This window comes from Phoca vitulina, unplaced genomic scaffold (assembly GCF_004348235.1).
Source record: "Phoca vitulina isolate PV1807 unplaced genomic scaffold, GSC_HSeal_1.0 scaffold56, whole genome shotgun sequence".
NCBI lineage: Eukaryota > Metazoa > Chordata > Mammalia > Carnivora > Phocidae > Phoca > Phoca vitulina.
The window spans coordinates 10,972,823-10,988,373 of record NW_022589759.1 but is presented as its reverse complement, the minus strand read 5'-3'; the positions used below and the strand labels follow the sequence as shown (position 1 = coordinate 10,988,373).

Sequence of the window (15,551 nt, the reverse complement as noted above, 5' to 3'; positions counted from 1 at the left end):
GCTTTTATGATATTGAGGTATGTACGCTCTATCCCTACACTGTGAAGAGTTTTAATCAAGAAAGGATGCTGTACTTTGTCAAAAGCTTTTTCTGCATCTGTTGAGAGGATCATATGATTCCTGTTCTTTCTTTTGTTAATGTATTGTATCACATTGATTGATTTGCAGATGTTGAACCAACCTTGCAGCCCAGGGATAAATCCCACTTGGTCATGGTGAATAATCCTTTTAATGTACTGTTGGATCCTATTGGCTAGTATTTTGGTGAGAATTTTTGCATCCATGTTCATCAAGGATATTGGTCTGTAATTTGCCTTTTTGATGGGGTCTTTGGTTTGGGGATCAAGGTAATGGTGGCCTCATAAAACGAGTTTGCAAGTTTTCCTTCCATTTCTATTTTTTGGAACAGTTTGAGAAGCATAGGTATTAATTCTTCTTGAAATGTTTGGTAGAATTCCCCTGGGAAGCCATCTGGCCCTGGGCTTTTGTTTGTTGGGAGATTTTTGATGACTGCTTCAATTTCCTTAGTGGTTTTGGGTCTGTTCAGGTTTTCTGTTTCTTCCTGGTTCAGTTTTGGTAGTTGATACATCTCTAGGAATGCATCCATTTCTTCCAGGTTATCTAATTTGCTGGCATATAGTTGTTCATAATATGTTCTCATAATTGTTTGTATTTCTTTGGTGTTGGTTGTGATCTCTCCTCTTTCATTCATGATTTTATTTATTTGGGTCATTTCTCTTTTCTTTTTGATAAGTCTGGCCAGGGGTTTATCAATCTTGTTAATTCTTTCAAAGAACCAGCTCCTCGTTTCGTTGATCTGATCTATTGTTCTTTTGGTTTCTATTTCATTGATTTCTGCTCTGATCTTTATTATTTCTCTTCTCCTGCTGGGTTTAGGCTTTATTTGCTGTTCTTTCTCCAGCTCCTTTAGGTGTAGGGTTAGGTTGTGTATTTGAGACCTTTCTTGTTTCTTTTTTTTTTTTTTTTTTTAAGATTTTATTTATTTATTCATGAGAGACACAGAGAGAGAGAGAGAGAGAAGCAGAGGGAGAAGCAGGCTTCCCGCTAAGCAGGGAGCCCGATGCGGGACTCGATCCCAGGACCCTGGGATCATGACCTGAGCCGAAGGCAGACGCTTAACCATCTGAGCCACCCAGGCGCCCGAGACCTTTCTTGTTTCTTGAGAAAGGCTTGTATTGCTATATACTTTCCTCTTAGGACTGCCTTTGTTGCATCCCAAAGATTTTGAACAGTTGCGTTTTCATTTTCATTGGTTTTCATGAATTTTTTAAAATTCTTCTTTAATTTCCTGGTTGACGCATTCATTCTTTAGTAGGATGCTCTTTAGCCTCCATGTATTTGAGTTCTTTCCGACTTTCCTCTTGTGATTGAGTTCTAGTTTCAAAGCACTGTGGTCTGAAAATAGGCAGGGAATGATCCCAATCTTTTGGTACCGGTTGAGACCTGATTTGTGACCTAGGATGTGATCTATTCTGGAGAATGTTCCATGGGCACTGGAGAAGACTGTGTATTCTGTTGCTTTGGGATGGAATGTTCTGAATATATCTGTGAAGTCCATCTGGTCCAGTGTGTCATTTAAAGCCTTTATTTCCTTGTTGATCTTTTGCTTAGATGATCTGTCCATCCATTTCAGTGAGGGGGATGTTAAAGTCCCCCACTATAATTGTATTGTTGTCGATGTGTTTGTTTGCTTTTGTCATTAATTGCCTTATATAATTGGCTGCTCCCATGTTAGGGGCATAGATATTTACAATTGTTAGATCTTCTTGTTGGATAGACCCTTTAAGTAGGATATAGTGTCCTTCCTCATCTCTGATTATAGTCTTTGGTTTAAAATCTAATTTGTCTGATATAAGGACTGCCACCCTAGCTTTCTTCTGGTGTCCATTAGCATGGTAAATATTTTTCCACCTTTTCACTTTCAATCTGGGGTGTCTTTGGGTCTAAAATGAGTCTCTTGCAGACAGCATATCGATGGGTCTTGTTTTTTTATCCAATCTGATAGCCTGTGTCTTTTGATTGGGACATTTAGCCCATTTACATTTAGGGTAACTATTGAAAGATATGAATTTAGTGCCATTGTATTGCCTGTAAGGTGACTGTGACTGTATATTGTCTGTGTTCCTTTCTGGTCTATGTTGCTTTTAGGCTCTCTCTTTGCTTAGAGGACCCCTTTCAATATTTCTTGTAGGGCTGGTTTTGTGTTTGCAAATTCCTTTAGTTTTTGTTTGTCCTGGAAGCTTTTTATCTCTCTTTCTAACTTCAATGACAGCCTAGCTGGATATAGTATTCTTGGCTGCATATTTTTCTCATTTAGTGCTCTGAATATATGCCAGTCCTTTCTGGCCTGCCAGGTCTCTGTGGATAGGTCTGTTGCCAATCTAATGTTTCTACCATTGTAGGTTACATATCTCTTGTCCCAAGCTGCTTCAGGATTTTCTCTTTGTCTCTGAGACTCGTAAGTTTTACTATTAGATGTTGGGGTGTTGACGTATTTTTATTGAAATTGAGAGGGGTTCTCTGTGCCTCCTGGATTTTGATGCCTGTTTCCTTCCCCAAATTATGGAAGTTCTCTGCTATAATTTGCTCCAGGATACCTTCTGCCCCTCTCTCTCTTTCTTCTTCTTCTGGGATCCCAATTATTCTAATATTGTTTTGTCTTATGATATCACTTATCTCTAGAATTCTACCCTCATGATCCAGTAGTTGTTTATCTCTCTTTTTCTCCGCTTCTTTATTTTCCATCATTTGGTCTTCTATATCACTAATTTTCTCTTCTACCTCATTTATCCTAGCACTTAGAGCCTCCATTTATGATTGCACCTCATTAATAGCCTTTTTGATTTCGACTTGGTTAGATTTTTAGTTCTTTTATTTCTCCAGAAGGGGTTTCTCTAAATCTTCCTTGCTTTTTTCAAGCCCAGCTAGTATGTTTAAAATCGTCATTCTGAACTGTAGTTCTGACATCTTACTAATGTCTGTATTGATTAGGTCCCTGGCCATCAGTACTGCCTCTTGTTCTTTTTTTTGAGGTGATTTTTTTCTGTCTTGTCATTTTGTCCAGAGGAGAATAGATGAATGAGAGAACAAAATGCTAACAGGGTAACAAGAACCCCAGAAAAATATACACTAAACAAATCAGAAGAGACATGAAATGGGGAAAAGAAAGGGAAATATAGAAAAAAGAAAAAAAAAAGAAAAAGATTAAAAAAAACAGAATATGATCGAATATGATGAGGCTGGTGCATAGATCAGTGGCACATACTAGATTTTGGGCGTATTTTGGTCTGTTAGAAGAAAGTGCCTCCCAAAATTTTAAAGAATGAAAAACTTACGTATGTACAAAAATAAGGGTAAATACAATGAAGGGATGGAATATGACTGTAAGGATGAAAATTATAAAAGATTTTATAAAAGGAATTGATAAGATAAGAAGTTGCTTGAAAAAAGAAAGAAGAGGAATTAAAAAAAGGAGAGAATGTGATCAGGCAGGAGACTAGAACAAAGCCATACACTAGAGATTTAGGGTATATTTTGGTCTGTTAGAAGAAACTGTATCGTAAAATTTTAAATTTTAAAGAGAGAATAACATATATATATATATATATATATGTACACCAAAAATAAGGTTAACTACTATGGAGGGATACAATATGACTCTAAAAATGAAAAATAATAAAGATTTTTAAAAAAAGGATTGATAAGATGTTGGTTGAAAAACGGAAAAAGAAAAATTAAAAAAAAAAAAGAAAATTAAAAAAATTAACTTTGAAAGACTAAAGAATCATGGTAAAAAAGCCATGAATTCTATGTGCAGTATTCCCCTAGCGCTGGAGTTCTGCCGTTCTCATTGATCGGTAAACTTGGTCTTGACTGGCGGTTCTTGCTGATCTTCTGGGGGAGGGGCCTCTTGCCGTGGTTCCCAAATATCTTTGCCGGAGGTGGAATTGCCCTGCCCTTGCTGGTCTGGGCTAAGTAATCTGCTCGGGTTTGCTCTTGGGAGCTTTTGTTCCCTGCAAGCTTTCGGTAGAGCTTTGGAGGACGAGAGTGAAAATGGCGGCCTCCCAGTCTCCGCCCCGGAGGAGCCGAGAATTCGAGGCCCCACTCCTCAGTGCGCCCCCAGAGAAAAGCAGTCAGTCACTCCTATCTCCCCGGTCTCCGGCCGCACTCTGTGCTCACCCGGCCTGTGACCAAGCGTTTCTATCTCTGGCACCCAACCCCGTGTGGAGTCTCCAAACGCAGCAGATCCCTGCGGTGGGCTCCCGCACCGCTCCTCCCGGGGCAGGAAGGGAGTCTCCCCGGATCTGCTGCTTGTTGGGTCCCTGCTGGAGGAGCAGTGGCCCGACTGTGCCACGGACCACGGTTTATGGCAACCCCGAGCTGAGAGCCCACGCCTGGGCTCCGTCTCTGCAGCCGGCTTCCCCGCTCCAATACCTGGGAGCTCCGCCACACTCAGGCACCCCCGGTCTTCCTGTGACCCCAAGTGTCCTGAGACCGCACTGTCCCAGCGAGGGTTCCACCCCCCACTTAGCCACTGGAGCGACGTCCCTCAGCGGAGCAGACTTCTAAAAGTTCCGATTTTTTGCTCCGCTGCTCTATCACTTGCCAGTAGCGGCTGAGGGAGGCCCCCTCCCCTGCCATCTATCTTCTCGAATATCGCCTCGGATTCACTTCTCCGCACATCCTACCTTCCAGAAAGTGGTCGCTTTTCAGTTCAGAGAGTTGCTGCTATTCTTTTCTTCGATCTCCTGTTGAGTTTTCGTAGGTGTTCAGAATGGTTTGATCCCTATCTAGCTGAATTCCTGGGACCAGACAAAATTTCGGTCTCCTACACCTCCACCATCTTGCTCCTCCTCCAGCTTTGCTTATTTTTAAGATACTCAGAACTATCAAATATGAATTAATTATATGGTCTTCTATAGTTTGATTTTTTTTTCACTAAAAATTTTGTGTCTAAGATCCAACCATTATCTTTGGTGTGCATTGGTGTATTTCCTTTGTACTGCTGTATATTATTCCATTGTGAAGAGTACTACGATATTGATCTGTTCTTTGGTCATTGGATGTTTGAGTTTTGAACGATTCTTTCCTATTATGAGCAGTGTTGCTGGAAACTGCACGTCTCCTGGTACACAAATGAAAGAGTTTCTCTAGGTCAGTGTTTCCCAACTTTTCTCTTTTCATGTGACAGAGAAAATGCTAGTATTTGTACCACATCCTTGGGTTAGAAAGGCAAACTCCTTGAGACTGGTGGTTTATCCTAGGGATACTCTGCCCAAGATGACATATGTATCAGTGGAATTGGGGAATGTCAGGGTACGGAAAAATGCACAAGCCAATGACAAATTGGTTTTTAAAGTAGGTGCTCAAATTTACACTCCCACTGGCCCCTTGTTGGAGCTTCTCTTGGCCCACATTCTGTGGATGATCTGGTGTTGTAAGAATTCTAAAATCTTGCGACTATACTGTCTGTAAAATAGTATCCAGTTGTAGTCTTGATTTACACTTCTTTTTACTGATGAGTTAGAGCATCAGTTTGTATAGGTTCTGTTCTGTGAGCTCTCTGGTCCTCCCTTGTGCTATTTTTCCAAGTGTGTTTTTTAACTGATTTAAAGGTAGTTTTTAGGGGCACCTGGGTAGCTCAGTCATTAAGTGTCTGCCTTCGGCTCAGGTCATGATCCCAGGGTCCTGGGATCAAGCCCTGCATCGGGCTCCCTGCTCGGTGGGAAGCCTGCTTCTCCCTCTCCCACTCCCCCTGCTTGTGTTCCCTCTCTCGCTGTGTCTCTGTCAAAAAATAAATAAAAAATCTTAAAAAAAAATAAAGGTAGTTTTTATTTTCCTTAATTTTTAAAAAAGATTTATTTATTTTAGAGGAGAAAGTGAGTGCGTGTGAGTTGGGGGTGGGGCAGAGGGAAAGAATCTTCAAGCATAGTCCCCCCTGAGTGTGGAGCCTGACCCAGGGCTTGATCTCACGACCCATGAGATCATGACCTGAGCTGAAACCAAGACTTGGACGCTCAACCAACTGAGCCACCCAGGTGCCCCTGTTTTTCTTTATTTTATTTTAGTTTCCTTAATTTGGAATACTAATCATATGCTGTTTTGCACATACTTTCCACAGGTGATGTTTCTCTTTACGTGTCTTTTGGCAACCATAATTTCTTAATTTTAATATAGTTTAATTTATAAACCTTTCTTTATATACATTTATTTATAAATTCAGTATACTGATTACATATTTTTGTTTCTTGCTTAGGGAAACCTTTTTTCTACCTCAAGACACATTATTTTATAATTTCTGTGAAAATTTTCTTCCCTATTTTCATAGTCTCTTGTCTTTAAATTCTTTTTCTTTTCTTACTGAACTTATTAGACCTCTAATAGAAAATTGCATATAAGCAGTGGGCATATTGTTAGAGATCCTGGTATTTTTTGTTTTGTTTGTTTATTTGACCTCTTGGTTCCAAGAAAGCTGTCAGCACTGTACTAACCTGAATGTGGATTTTCCCTTTTGGCAGATGATTGTGATGAGCCTCTGGTGTCTACCTTGTCTCAGGCATCATTCAGCAGTTCATCTGAACTTTCTAGCAGTCATGGTGCCGGATTTGCAAGGCTAAATCGAAGAGATGGTAAGTCTGCTTTTTTCCTTCTGATTGGCTCATGATGAATCTCATTAATTTTCCATTCTCTTGTAATAAAATCATTATAAGTGATATATTGTGAAAGGAAGTACATGTCGCAATCAGCAAATGGCTGGAACTCATGGGAAGTATAAGACCTGTAGGACTGGTTCTGGGATGGCAAAGGGTCACATCCTATTTTAAAATCCTGTATCATCATTTCAGCACCCAAGGAACTGAATTCCTTCAGTATGGAGAGCTTTATATATCTCTTATAAAATAAACCTTTCTACAACAATATACAATCATGATGTATACAGTAGCCATGAAAATTTAATTGACTCTCTATTTCAAATTAAATAGGAAGCTTGCAAGGAGAAGTAATTTTCAAAGATGCTAGTTATTTAAAAATAAGAATCCCTCAGTTTGTTTAATTCTCAATGTAGGTGACATGATTTTCTCTCCTGTGGAGGAAAGGGAACTTAATAAGTTTCATGCTCCTTTAGGAATACTCAGTTCGTATTGTTGACAATCTCTTAGGTAGGTTGTGTTTGATTGCTTGAATATGTTTAAAGGAAAGTGCAGATAATTAAAAGGCAACTTGCTATTGAAGTAAGAGAGAATTTCAAAACTCTGTGCACTTACAGACAGCATCATCGTGGCCCCTTTCCATAATACACTAAGGCAAAAGCCATCTGCACTTAACATTCTATGGAAAGAGGCTTGGCAATCCTAACACAGAAAACATTTTTAGCAACCATGAAAAAATAGACACCGACATCATATATTATTGAAACCGTGATTTGCTCATTTATTATCCCCTTCTCGCATGCCATATGTCAGCCACTTCTTTTCATTTTTCTCCTTGATGTTATCCTCGGTACTGTTGTAATGCCTGAGCACGATGAACATTGGACGTAACAAATAGATCATACGTGTGTGTGTCTGTCTGTATTTTGCCATCTGGTACACATGATAAATATCTAACACTTTAGCATGACTTAAAATTTAAGTTTATTTTAAAATGATAGCTCCTCTTATTTGAGACAATCACTTATGTGTGTCTGTGGGTGTGAAGGCATGAGGAGAGCAAGCACGGAGATCCTTGTATCAAATAGGGAATTGGAGGAGCCTTGAATACATTTGTGTAGACACAGCTTGTCTGACTTTTATTTGCCTTGTAGTGAGGGTTAATGGTCACACTGGACTCTCTCTCCCTATTTGCAGTTCTGAATTCTTGACTGACCATAGGCAAGTGAGCTCTCCTAACCCCTCTGGAGACCAGTCCAGCTCTTGTCCGCATGGTTCTCCCAGCAGGAATGCTGACATCACAACACTGATCTTACAGTGAGGTCTCCATCTTACTACATTCCTTTTCAAAGTAGGGCAGGGTTTTACATTTACCACGGCTCTATTTGAGTAGTAAGAGCTTTCCTAAGATTTGGCCCATGGAAGGATACAAAATTTAATTCAACTATTTATTTCATTTGTTAAGATGCAATAAATCACACAAAATATATATGTTATTAATTGGATCGAATCATATTTTACATTAATTTATAGACTCATCAGAAGTCTCCATCAGTGAGACTCATTTTCATTCTTAATTCGTTTCTATGGCTCTTGGTGAACCACAATATCAAACTTCATGAATCTCATTTGCATGTTAATGAAATGGAGAAACAAAACAGGATCATTTTAATTATCTTTTGCTGGTTGTCAACCTACTTGATTACGTTTTTTCTTTTTTATTTAGTTTTTCTTTTTTCTTTCCTCTTAATTACGTCAAGTGTTTACAAAGGAATGTCAGATTTTGAGTGATTTATTAAAGGCTATATATCATTTCTACTATCAACATTTCTTGTAGTTTATTTATTTATTTATTTTTAAAGGTTTTATTTATTTGAGAGAGAGAGAGAGCGAGAGAGAGCATGAGTGGGAGACAGGGAGAGAGAGAAGCGGGCTTCCTGCTCAAGTGGGCTCCCTGCTCATCAGGGAGCCTGATGCGGGACTCGATCCCAGGACCCTGTGATCATGACCCGAGCCAAAGGCAGACTGAGCCACCCAGGTTCCCCTCCTTGTCGTATATTTAGATCAGGCTATGGAAGGGTGTTTAGTTAAGTCAGGAGGTCATGTATAAATAAACCAAATCAACAAATAAAGGTCAAAGCATCCCAGAAACACAGATAGAGTGACCTCTTCCCTATGGAATCTAGAAAACTTAGATCCAAAGAACAGACAAACAGGAAACAAAGAATCAAGCTCACCCAGCTGCTGTTCTCCATCTGTGAGGTAAATGCCATGGTTAACTGTAAAAATAAGGAGGCCCCATTATTCCCGTGGTGGGAGAAGGAGACCAGGAAAAGATACTATTGAACGTAATGAGTCTACCAGGAGGGAGGAAGAAAAATGAACATTTTTTGAAGGTATATTAATTTAATTTTACCACTGGAGTGCTATTGTGGGTTGAGTTGTGTGTGTCCCCCAAAAGGATGTATTCAAGTTCTTGCCCTAATACCTATGAATGTGGCTGTATTTGGACATATGGTCTCTGCAGTATGATCAAGTTAAGGTCACATGGGATTAGGTCATACTGGCTTAGGGCCAGTGAGCTCCACATCAGGCCTTCTAAAGAGAATGAGATTTGGAGACACACAGAGACAGAAGAAACCAAGAGAAGAAGGCCATGTGGAAATGGAAGATGTAGAAATGGAAGCAGAAATTGGAACGCTATGGCTACAAACCAAGAAATGTTTGTATTGCTATCAACTGCCAGAGGCTAGGAGGAGGCAGGGAAGGAGTCTTCTCTAAAGCTCCAGAGGGAGGAGCATGGACCTGCCGACACCGTGATTTTGGACTTCCAGCCTCCAAAACTGTGAGAGAATAAATTCTGTTGTTTTAAGCTGCCCAGTTAGTGATATTCAGTGATAGCAGCCCTGGGAAGCTCGTACAAGTGCCGTCGAGTAAATGACTTCTTTTCCATACTTGTTTGTATGGGGAAGATGCCTCTCAATTTGAAACTGAAAGATTTCATAGCTCAGAGAAGTATAATCCAGATGTAACGGTAAACAACACAGACAAACAAAAACCCATCACTGCTAATACTGGCTACGTAATGGAATTCAGCCTCTCTCTGCTCTTATGTAATACCATATTGTTGCAGTTTCAGTGTAGTTTGAATTATGATGGGCAACTAATGTTACTGTTGTCAATGTCAAGTTCATACAGGCTCTAGTGCACCATTTGATAGTCCAGGTGTGTTCTTAGGACAGAATATAAGGAAGCCACATAAGTAGAACTATTCTTTATGCTGCAGTGTAGTCCAAATGACAATTTTTATTTTCATGTACTCAGGAAACCTAGGAAATGGTTTATTGCAAACTGATATACTTGTGTGTACATGTAAAATAATAAAACAGTAAATAAAGTTATTATGCACCGCAAAAATAAAATACTTATATGTATGAGTGCAAACATATATATGTACATGTGTTTATTTATATAGCAGATTGCTTCCATAACTGAAAAATACTGCAAGTTTTCTCTCATCTATTCTGTAAAATCAATATATCCTATTTTGCTAGAAAGTTGAATGTTTGTCTCTATTTTCCCGCTGTCAGTTTTTTTGACTGCAGCTAAACCCTTCTACTCTAAATGCTTGTGGAGCAATGTTTTCCCCATGCCTATAGAATTTGTCAAGCATCTGTCTGTAGAGAAATTAGCATATTTGGTTAATTGACAGAGAACTCCCATTTTCGGATGTACTTCTAATGAGAATAATTATGATATTCTATACAGAGTTATTTGGTGATTTTTACTGCCCTAAATCATTGTACTTGTTCACATACAACTATTATGCCTAAATTAAAACCCAAAAGCTAAATCCCCAAGGTATGCATGATGCATGTCAGTGCTGAAGAGGACAGATGAGGTGAATGTTTCTTGCGGTTAAACATATTGCATAAAATCTTTTATAATTATCACATTTAAAAAATGATAACATTAATGCACTTAATAACCAATACTTTATGAGGAAAAGAGTAAGAGATGAATTTTGCACAGCACTGGAAAAACTCAAGCCTAAGGAAAGGGGAGCCTCGTTGGCACTGTTGTTGGTGTGGGTCCGGAGTGTGCCTGAGATGTCCCCAGGACCAGAGATGGGGTGGGCAAGCTTCCTGACTGAGAAGAACATGGATTGGGTGCGTTAGGGATGGCCTTTTCTCGTACGTGTTAGAGAACAAAAGATGCCAGCAGTTTATTTGCTTCTATATCACCTGATTCCCCATTACACCCAGAATCTGATGTGCCTGAGTAAGCCCTTGGCACCTGAATAATTATCAAAATTGCAAGGGGCATACACCTCCATGTTGATTCGGGCTGTGCGTGCAGCTCTGCCTGATTCTTCTGTCTCCTGCCCTAACTTATCTCCGGGATTAGGAGATACACAGTTCTTACCAGTGAGATGAGAACATTTAAACCCAACTAAGTCCCTGAATAGTCAGATCCCTGAGAGTTACCCCTGTAGTCACAGAACACAAGCCTCCCCAGCACACTTGAACCTTAGCTAACCTACGCTCATACTCTCTCTCCAGTGGATCATAAAATTGTAGGTGAAAAGCAGACACTTCAGTGTTAGACGTATGTGAGACCAATTCACCATTCTTGGGTTTAAATCACTGCTACCTCTTACTCATTCAAGGATGGAAAAAAAATGTAACCACTGTGCACTAATTTCCTAATTTTCTTTCCTTTTTATTTTAAGATTTATTTATTTATTTGAGAAAGCATGTGCATGCTTGTGCAGGGGAAAGGGGCAGAGGGAGAGGGTGAGAGCATCCTAAGCAGACTTGGGGCTGAGGGCAGAGCCTGAAGAGGGTTCCAAGCGGGGCTCCATCCCACGACCCTGAGATCACAACCTGAGCCGAAACCAAAAGTCGGATGCTTAACCAACTGCGCCACCCAGACGCCCCTTTAATTTCCTTATTTTCTATTGGAAGAATAGGGATGATGCTGAAATGGTATTGGCTTTATTGAAAATGATCTTGGCTCTGGTGACCACAAGAAAAGCACAGTCCCAAGAGAATGTTAAACAGTTTCAGTGTGTGTCCTGCTCATTAACTGCAGTTTAGCAAACCTCACAGGACCAAATGCATACATTACAAAGGGAAATTTGGTCTTCCATATAACTCTGGTAGGAAGAGTTGATTTCTTCCTGATTAATTTTAAAGCAAAACAGGAATTATAGTTATATCTTATATGTTCATTATTAGCTTGAAGTAAAGATAAAATGTTCTCCTATATCCTTAGTCAAAGCCTGTGAACTAGGGGGATCTGATGATTTTACTTAAAATATTTTACTTTTTTAGCAATTGGAAATTGGTTTATGAAGTTAAAAAAGAACTTCCAAAGAGATTAACATTTTGATAAAGGTTTGGAAAATGAAGTTCTACATCAAGTTTATGGTCCGTGGTGTGTCACCTGTGCTTATAGATTATATTTTGTATGCTGGCCTTGAGAAGGTGGAATAAAAATGAGTGAAGATTTACATCTTATTTCTCCATATACCTATATCCTGTATTCATTAAAGCAGAGGAGAGTTTGCTGCCATTCCTGTGATTAATATGGAATCACTTCCACTCTTCTTTGATTCACTTGACTTAACACTAGAGGTGATTGTCCACCTGGCTGTTTGGCTCTCTCTTTACTTTGGATGTTGCCCTCCCTTCTGGGCTCCTTCCTTAAGGGTATGTTCCATTCTCTTCTCATTTCTCCTGCCAGAGTCCTGTTCTTCCCTCTATCTTCTCTTTATCGTCTTTGTCTTCCCTGTAGCACACTTCCTTCAGCTCTAAATTAATCTGATAATGTAATCTGAGTGAATGTGCCAAGTAGCCAATCCTAAGCAATTTATAGTGATAAAAAATCTGGTTTTGGCAACACAAAAACTAGATCATAATACTAAACTGTGAGTCGCCTTAGGGAAATGAAATTATCTCTTTTTCTCCTTTCCTATAGAAGTATGGGGTTGAATTCCAGGATCTCTAAACTCTATGACAATACGCTCTTTTTATTTGTACTACTCTATAGGTGATATCTTTTCTTTCCAACTTACTCTAATAATGGAGATTTTTTCAAAGCATGTGAGTGAGTAAAATTGAAGGCCCTTCAATAAGAAAGTAAGTAGGGTACGTCAAGGCAGATTGACACAGCATGCTCCTGGCTTAGGAAATGTCTTAAATTGCCGTAAAATCTAGGAATTCAAGTTACAGATATGATCCCTACTGAAATTGATACAATGGCTCAAATTTGGTCAATTAAAATACATTCATAAAATTTAAAACTATCATTAATACATAACATACCTTTCTTTGTGTATATCTAATACTTTTCAGAGTGCCGGGTAGGAGGATTTCACATGAACCTTAGGCAGTTTGTAGATCTTCATTTCTTTGGGGTCAGAGAAAACCATGAGTTAGGTAATCACGTTTTGTGTTAGGTGGATTCTCCCAGAAGCACGCCCTGGGCAATGATAAGGTGCCAGTGGTTTATTAGGGGATACCTACCAGGAGAAAACAGTGAGGGAGGTGGGGGAGAAAGCAGAGTGAGGAAGGCAAAGAAACCAACAATTACAAGTCAAGTCCCACACACAGCCTGACCCCCAGGAAATTCTAGATGATCAAATTGTACCTAAGATGTTGTCCTACCTCATGGTAAAGGAACTGAGTCTAGCAAGGTGGCTCGATGTATGATCAGTTTAGGAAATTAATGTCTTAGGCAACGTGGGCTGCAGTAACAAAATACCGTAGAGGTCTTAAATGATAGACATTTATTTCTTGCAGTTCTGGCGGCTGGGAAGTCTGAGATCAAGATGGTGGCAGATTCAGTTCCTGGTGAGAGCCTGCTTTGGCTAGCAGACAGCCACCTCCTTGCTGTGTGCTCATGCAGCCTTTCCTTGATGTGTTTGTGTGGAGAGCACATCTCTCTGTCTTCTTCTTAAAAGGGCACTAATCCCATCATGAGGGGCCCACTCTGAAGACCTAATCCAAACCTAAATACTTCTAAAAGGCACCAAATACCATCATATTGGGGATTAGGACTTCAGCTATGAATTTTGGGGAGACACATTCAGTCTGTAACTGCTGCATTTCTATAAACTAATAAACCAACCAGAAAGTGTTAACTGCTTGAAGATATCTGATAAAAACCCAAGATAGCCAGGCCTTCAAGGGGCAAAGATCCTGGAGAGAAAGGAAATAGTGTATAGTGAGCCTGACATTTTCTGCACCAAATAACAGAGATTCCAAATATATAAAGAAGAATGGACAGAAACAATAGGAGAAACAGACAATACAAATTGAAACACAACCAGAGTGAGTGGGTTTTAACTGCTTCTCTGTATCTTATTAAAGAAGTAGGCAAAAAACAATGAAAGTACAGAAGATTTTAACAGCAAAGTTAACAAATTTGACAAAATATGTAAATGTGTAATTTATATTTATATAATGGGTAGGTTGTATAAAACGCTGCCCCCAACAACTACAGAATACACATTCTTATCCAATGTACCTTTAAATATTTACTTAAACTTATTCTGGGCCATAAAAATTGTTTGAACAAATCTCAAAGGATTTAAATCCTACAGAATAAGTCCCTTGGGTATAGTTGAATTAAGCTAGAAACCAATAATTAAGAAAAAGGTAAAAACCTAGAAAGGTGTGGAATTTAATTAATGTACCTTCTAAAAAGAAATCTCAGTGGAAATTAGGCCACATTTTAATGCAGTGATAACCAAGTACTGTAGGTCAAAATTGAGATGCAGCTTAGTCCAAACTGATAGCCTTACTTGCACATATTACAAAAGAAGGCAGGCTAAATATTAATGATCCATCCATTGCCTACTTCTTCAATTTCCCGAGGAAATTCTTAAAAAATGACAGATTAAACCAAAGTAAGGAAAAGGGAAAGGAAAAAAGAAAAGTGCATTAATTAATGAAATAGAAAACATGCAATACAATCAATAAGACAAAAATATAACAGGATATTTCAACAAACTTTCTGCTAATCATGGTGAAAATTTAAATGAATTGAAAAAAATTATTCGAAAAACACAACCTAAAAACTTGTGCCTAAGAAATAAAATGGACAATTTAAATATCCCTCTGTCTGTTAAAGATAGTGAATCCATAATTCACATGCTCCAACGGAGAAAACTCCAGGCGAAAATGCCTTCATACGTGAATTCTCCCAGATACTTTTAAGGAAGATAAAACTCTAATCTTCTACATTCTCTTCCAGAGGACAGAAAAAAAGTCAAAATACTTCCCAACTCATTCTGTGAGGCCAGCATAACCTTGATGCCAAACCCTGTCAAGGACAAACAAGAAAGGAAAATTAAAAGCCACTCTCTCTCATGAATATAAATGCAAAATACTCCAAACAAAATGTTAGCATATATGTGTGGAGGGACTGGGACTGAGCCTCAGAATGAGAATGCACGCTCTTGGCTGGAAGGCACATGTACTCTGCAAGCCAGGTGGGTTGCATCACCAAAGAAACAGTGAAAGCAGGGGCCTGGAGCCTTCTCTTCTGATACTGTACATAAGAATCCCGAGCATCTTCCCCAGGAGGGGATTGCACAGAAGTGTGAGGATAGCCAGCAGTAGAAAACCATCTTTTTTTTTTTTTTTTTTTCCACTTTTAAAAAAATTTTTTTATTATGTTATGTTAATCACCATACATTACATCATTAGTTTTTGATGTAGTGTTCCATGATTCGTTGTTTGCATAAAACACCCAGTGCTCCATGCAGAACGTGCCCTCTTTAATACCTATCACCAGGCTAACCTATCTACCCACCCCCCTCCCCTCTAGAACCCTCAGTTTGTTTTTCAGAGTCCATAGTCTCTCATGGTT

At 39.2% G+C, this 15,551-nt stretch overlaps 1 protein-coding gene across 3 annotated transcripts in view; it reads left to right on the top strand.

Annotated features, from left to right (window-relative positions):
* Window positions 1-15,551, top strand: part of CNTNAP4 (contactin associated protein family member 4) — a 370,539-nt gene that overhangs the window by 35,804 nt on the left and 319,184 nt on the right. For all 3 annotated transcript variants that reach the window (XM_032389870.1, XM_032389868.1, XM_032389867.1), the window contains exon 2: window positions 6,540-6,650. In XM_032389870.1, coding sequence (XP_032245761.1) covers window positions 6,540-6,650 — 111 coding nt within the window. The remainder of the gene's footprint in view (window positions 1-6,539; window positions 6,651-15,551) is intronic.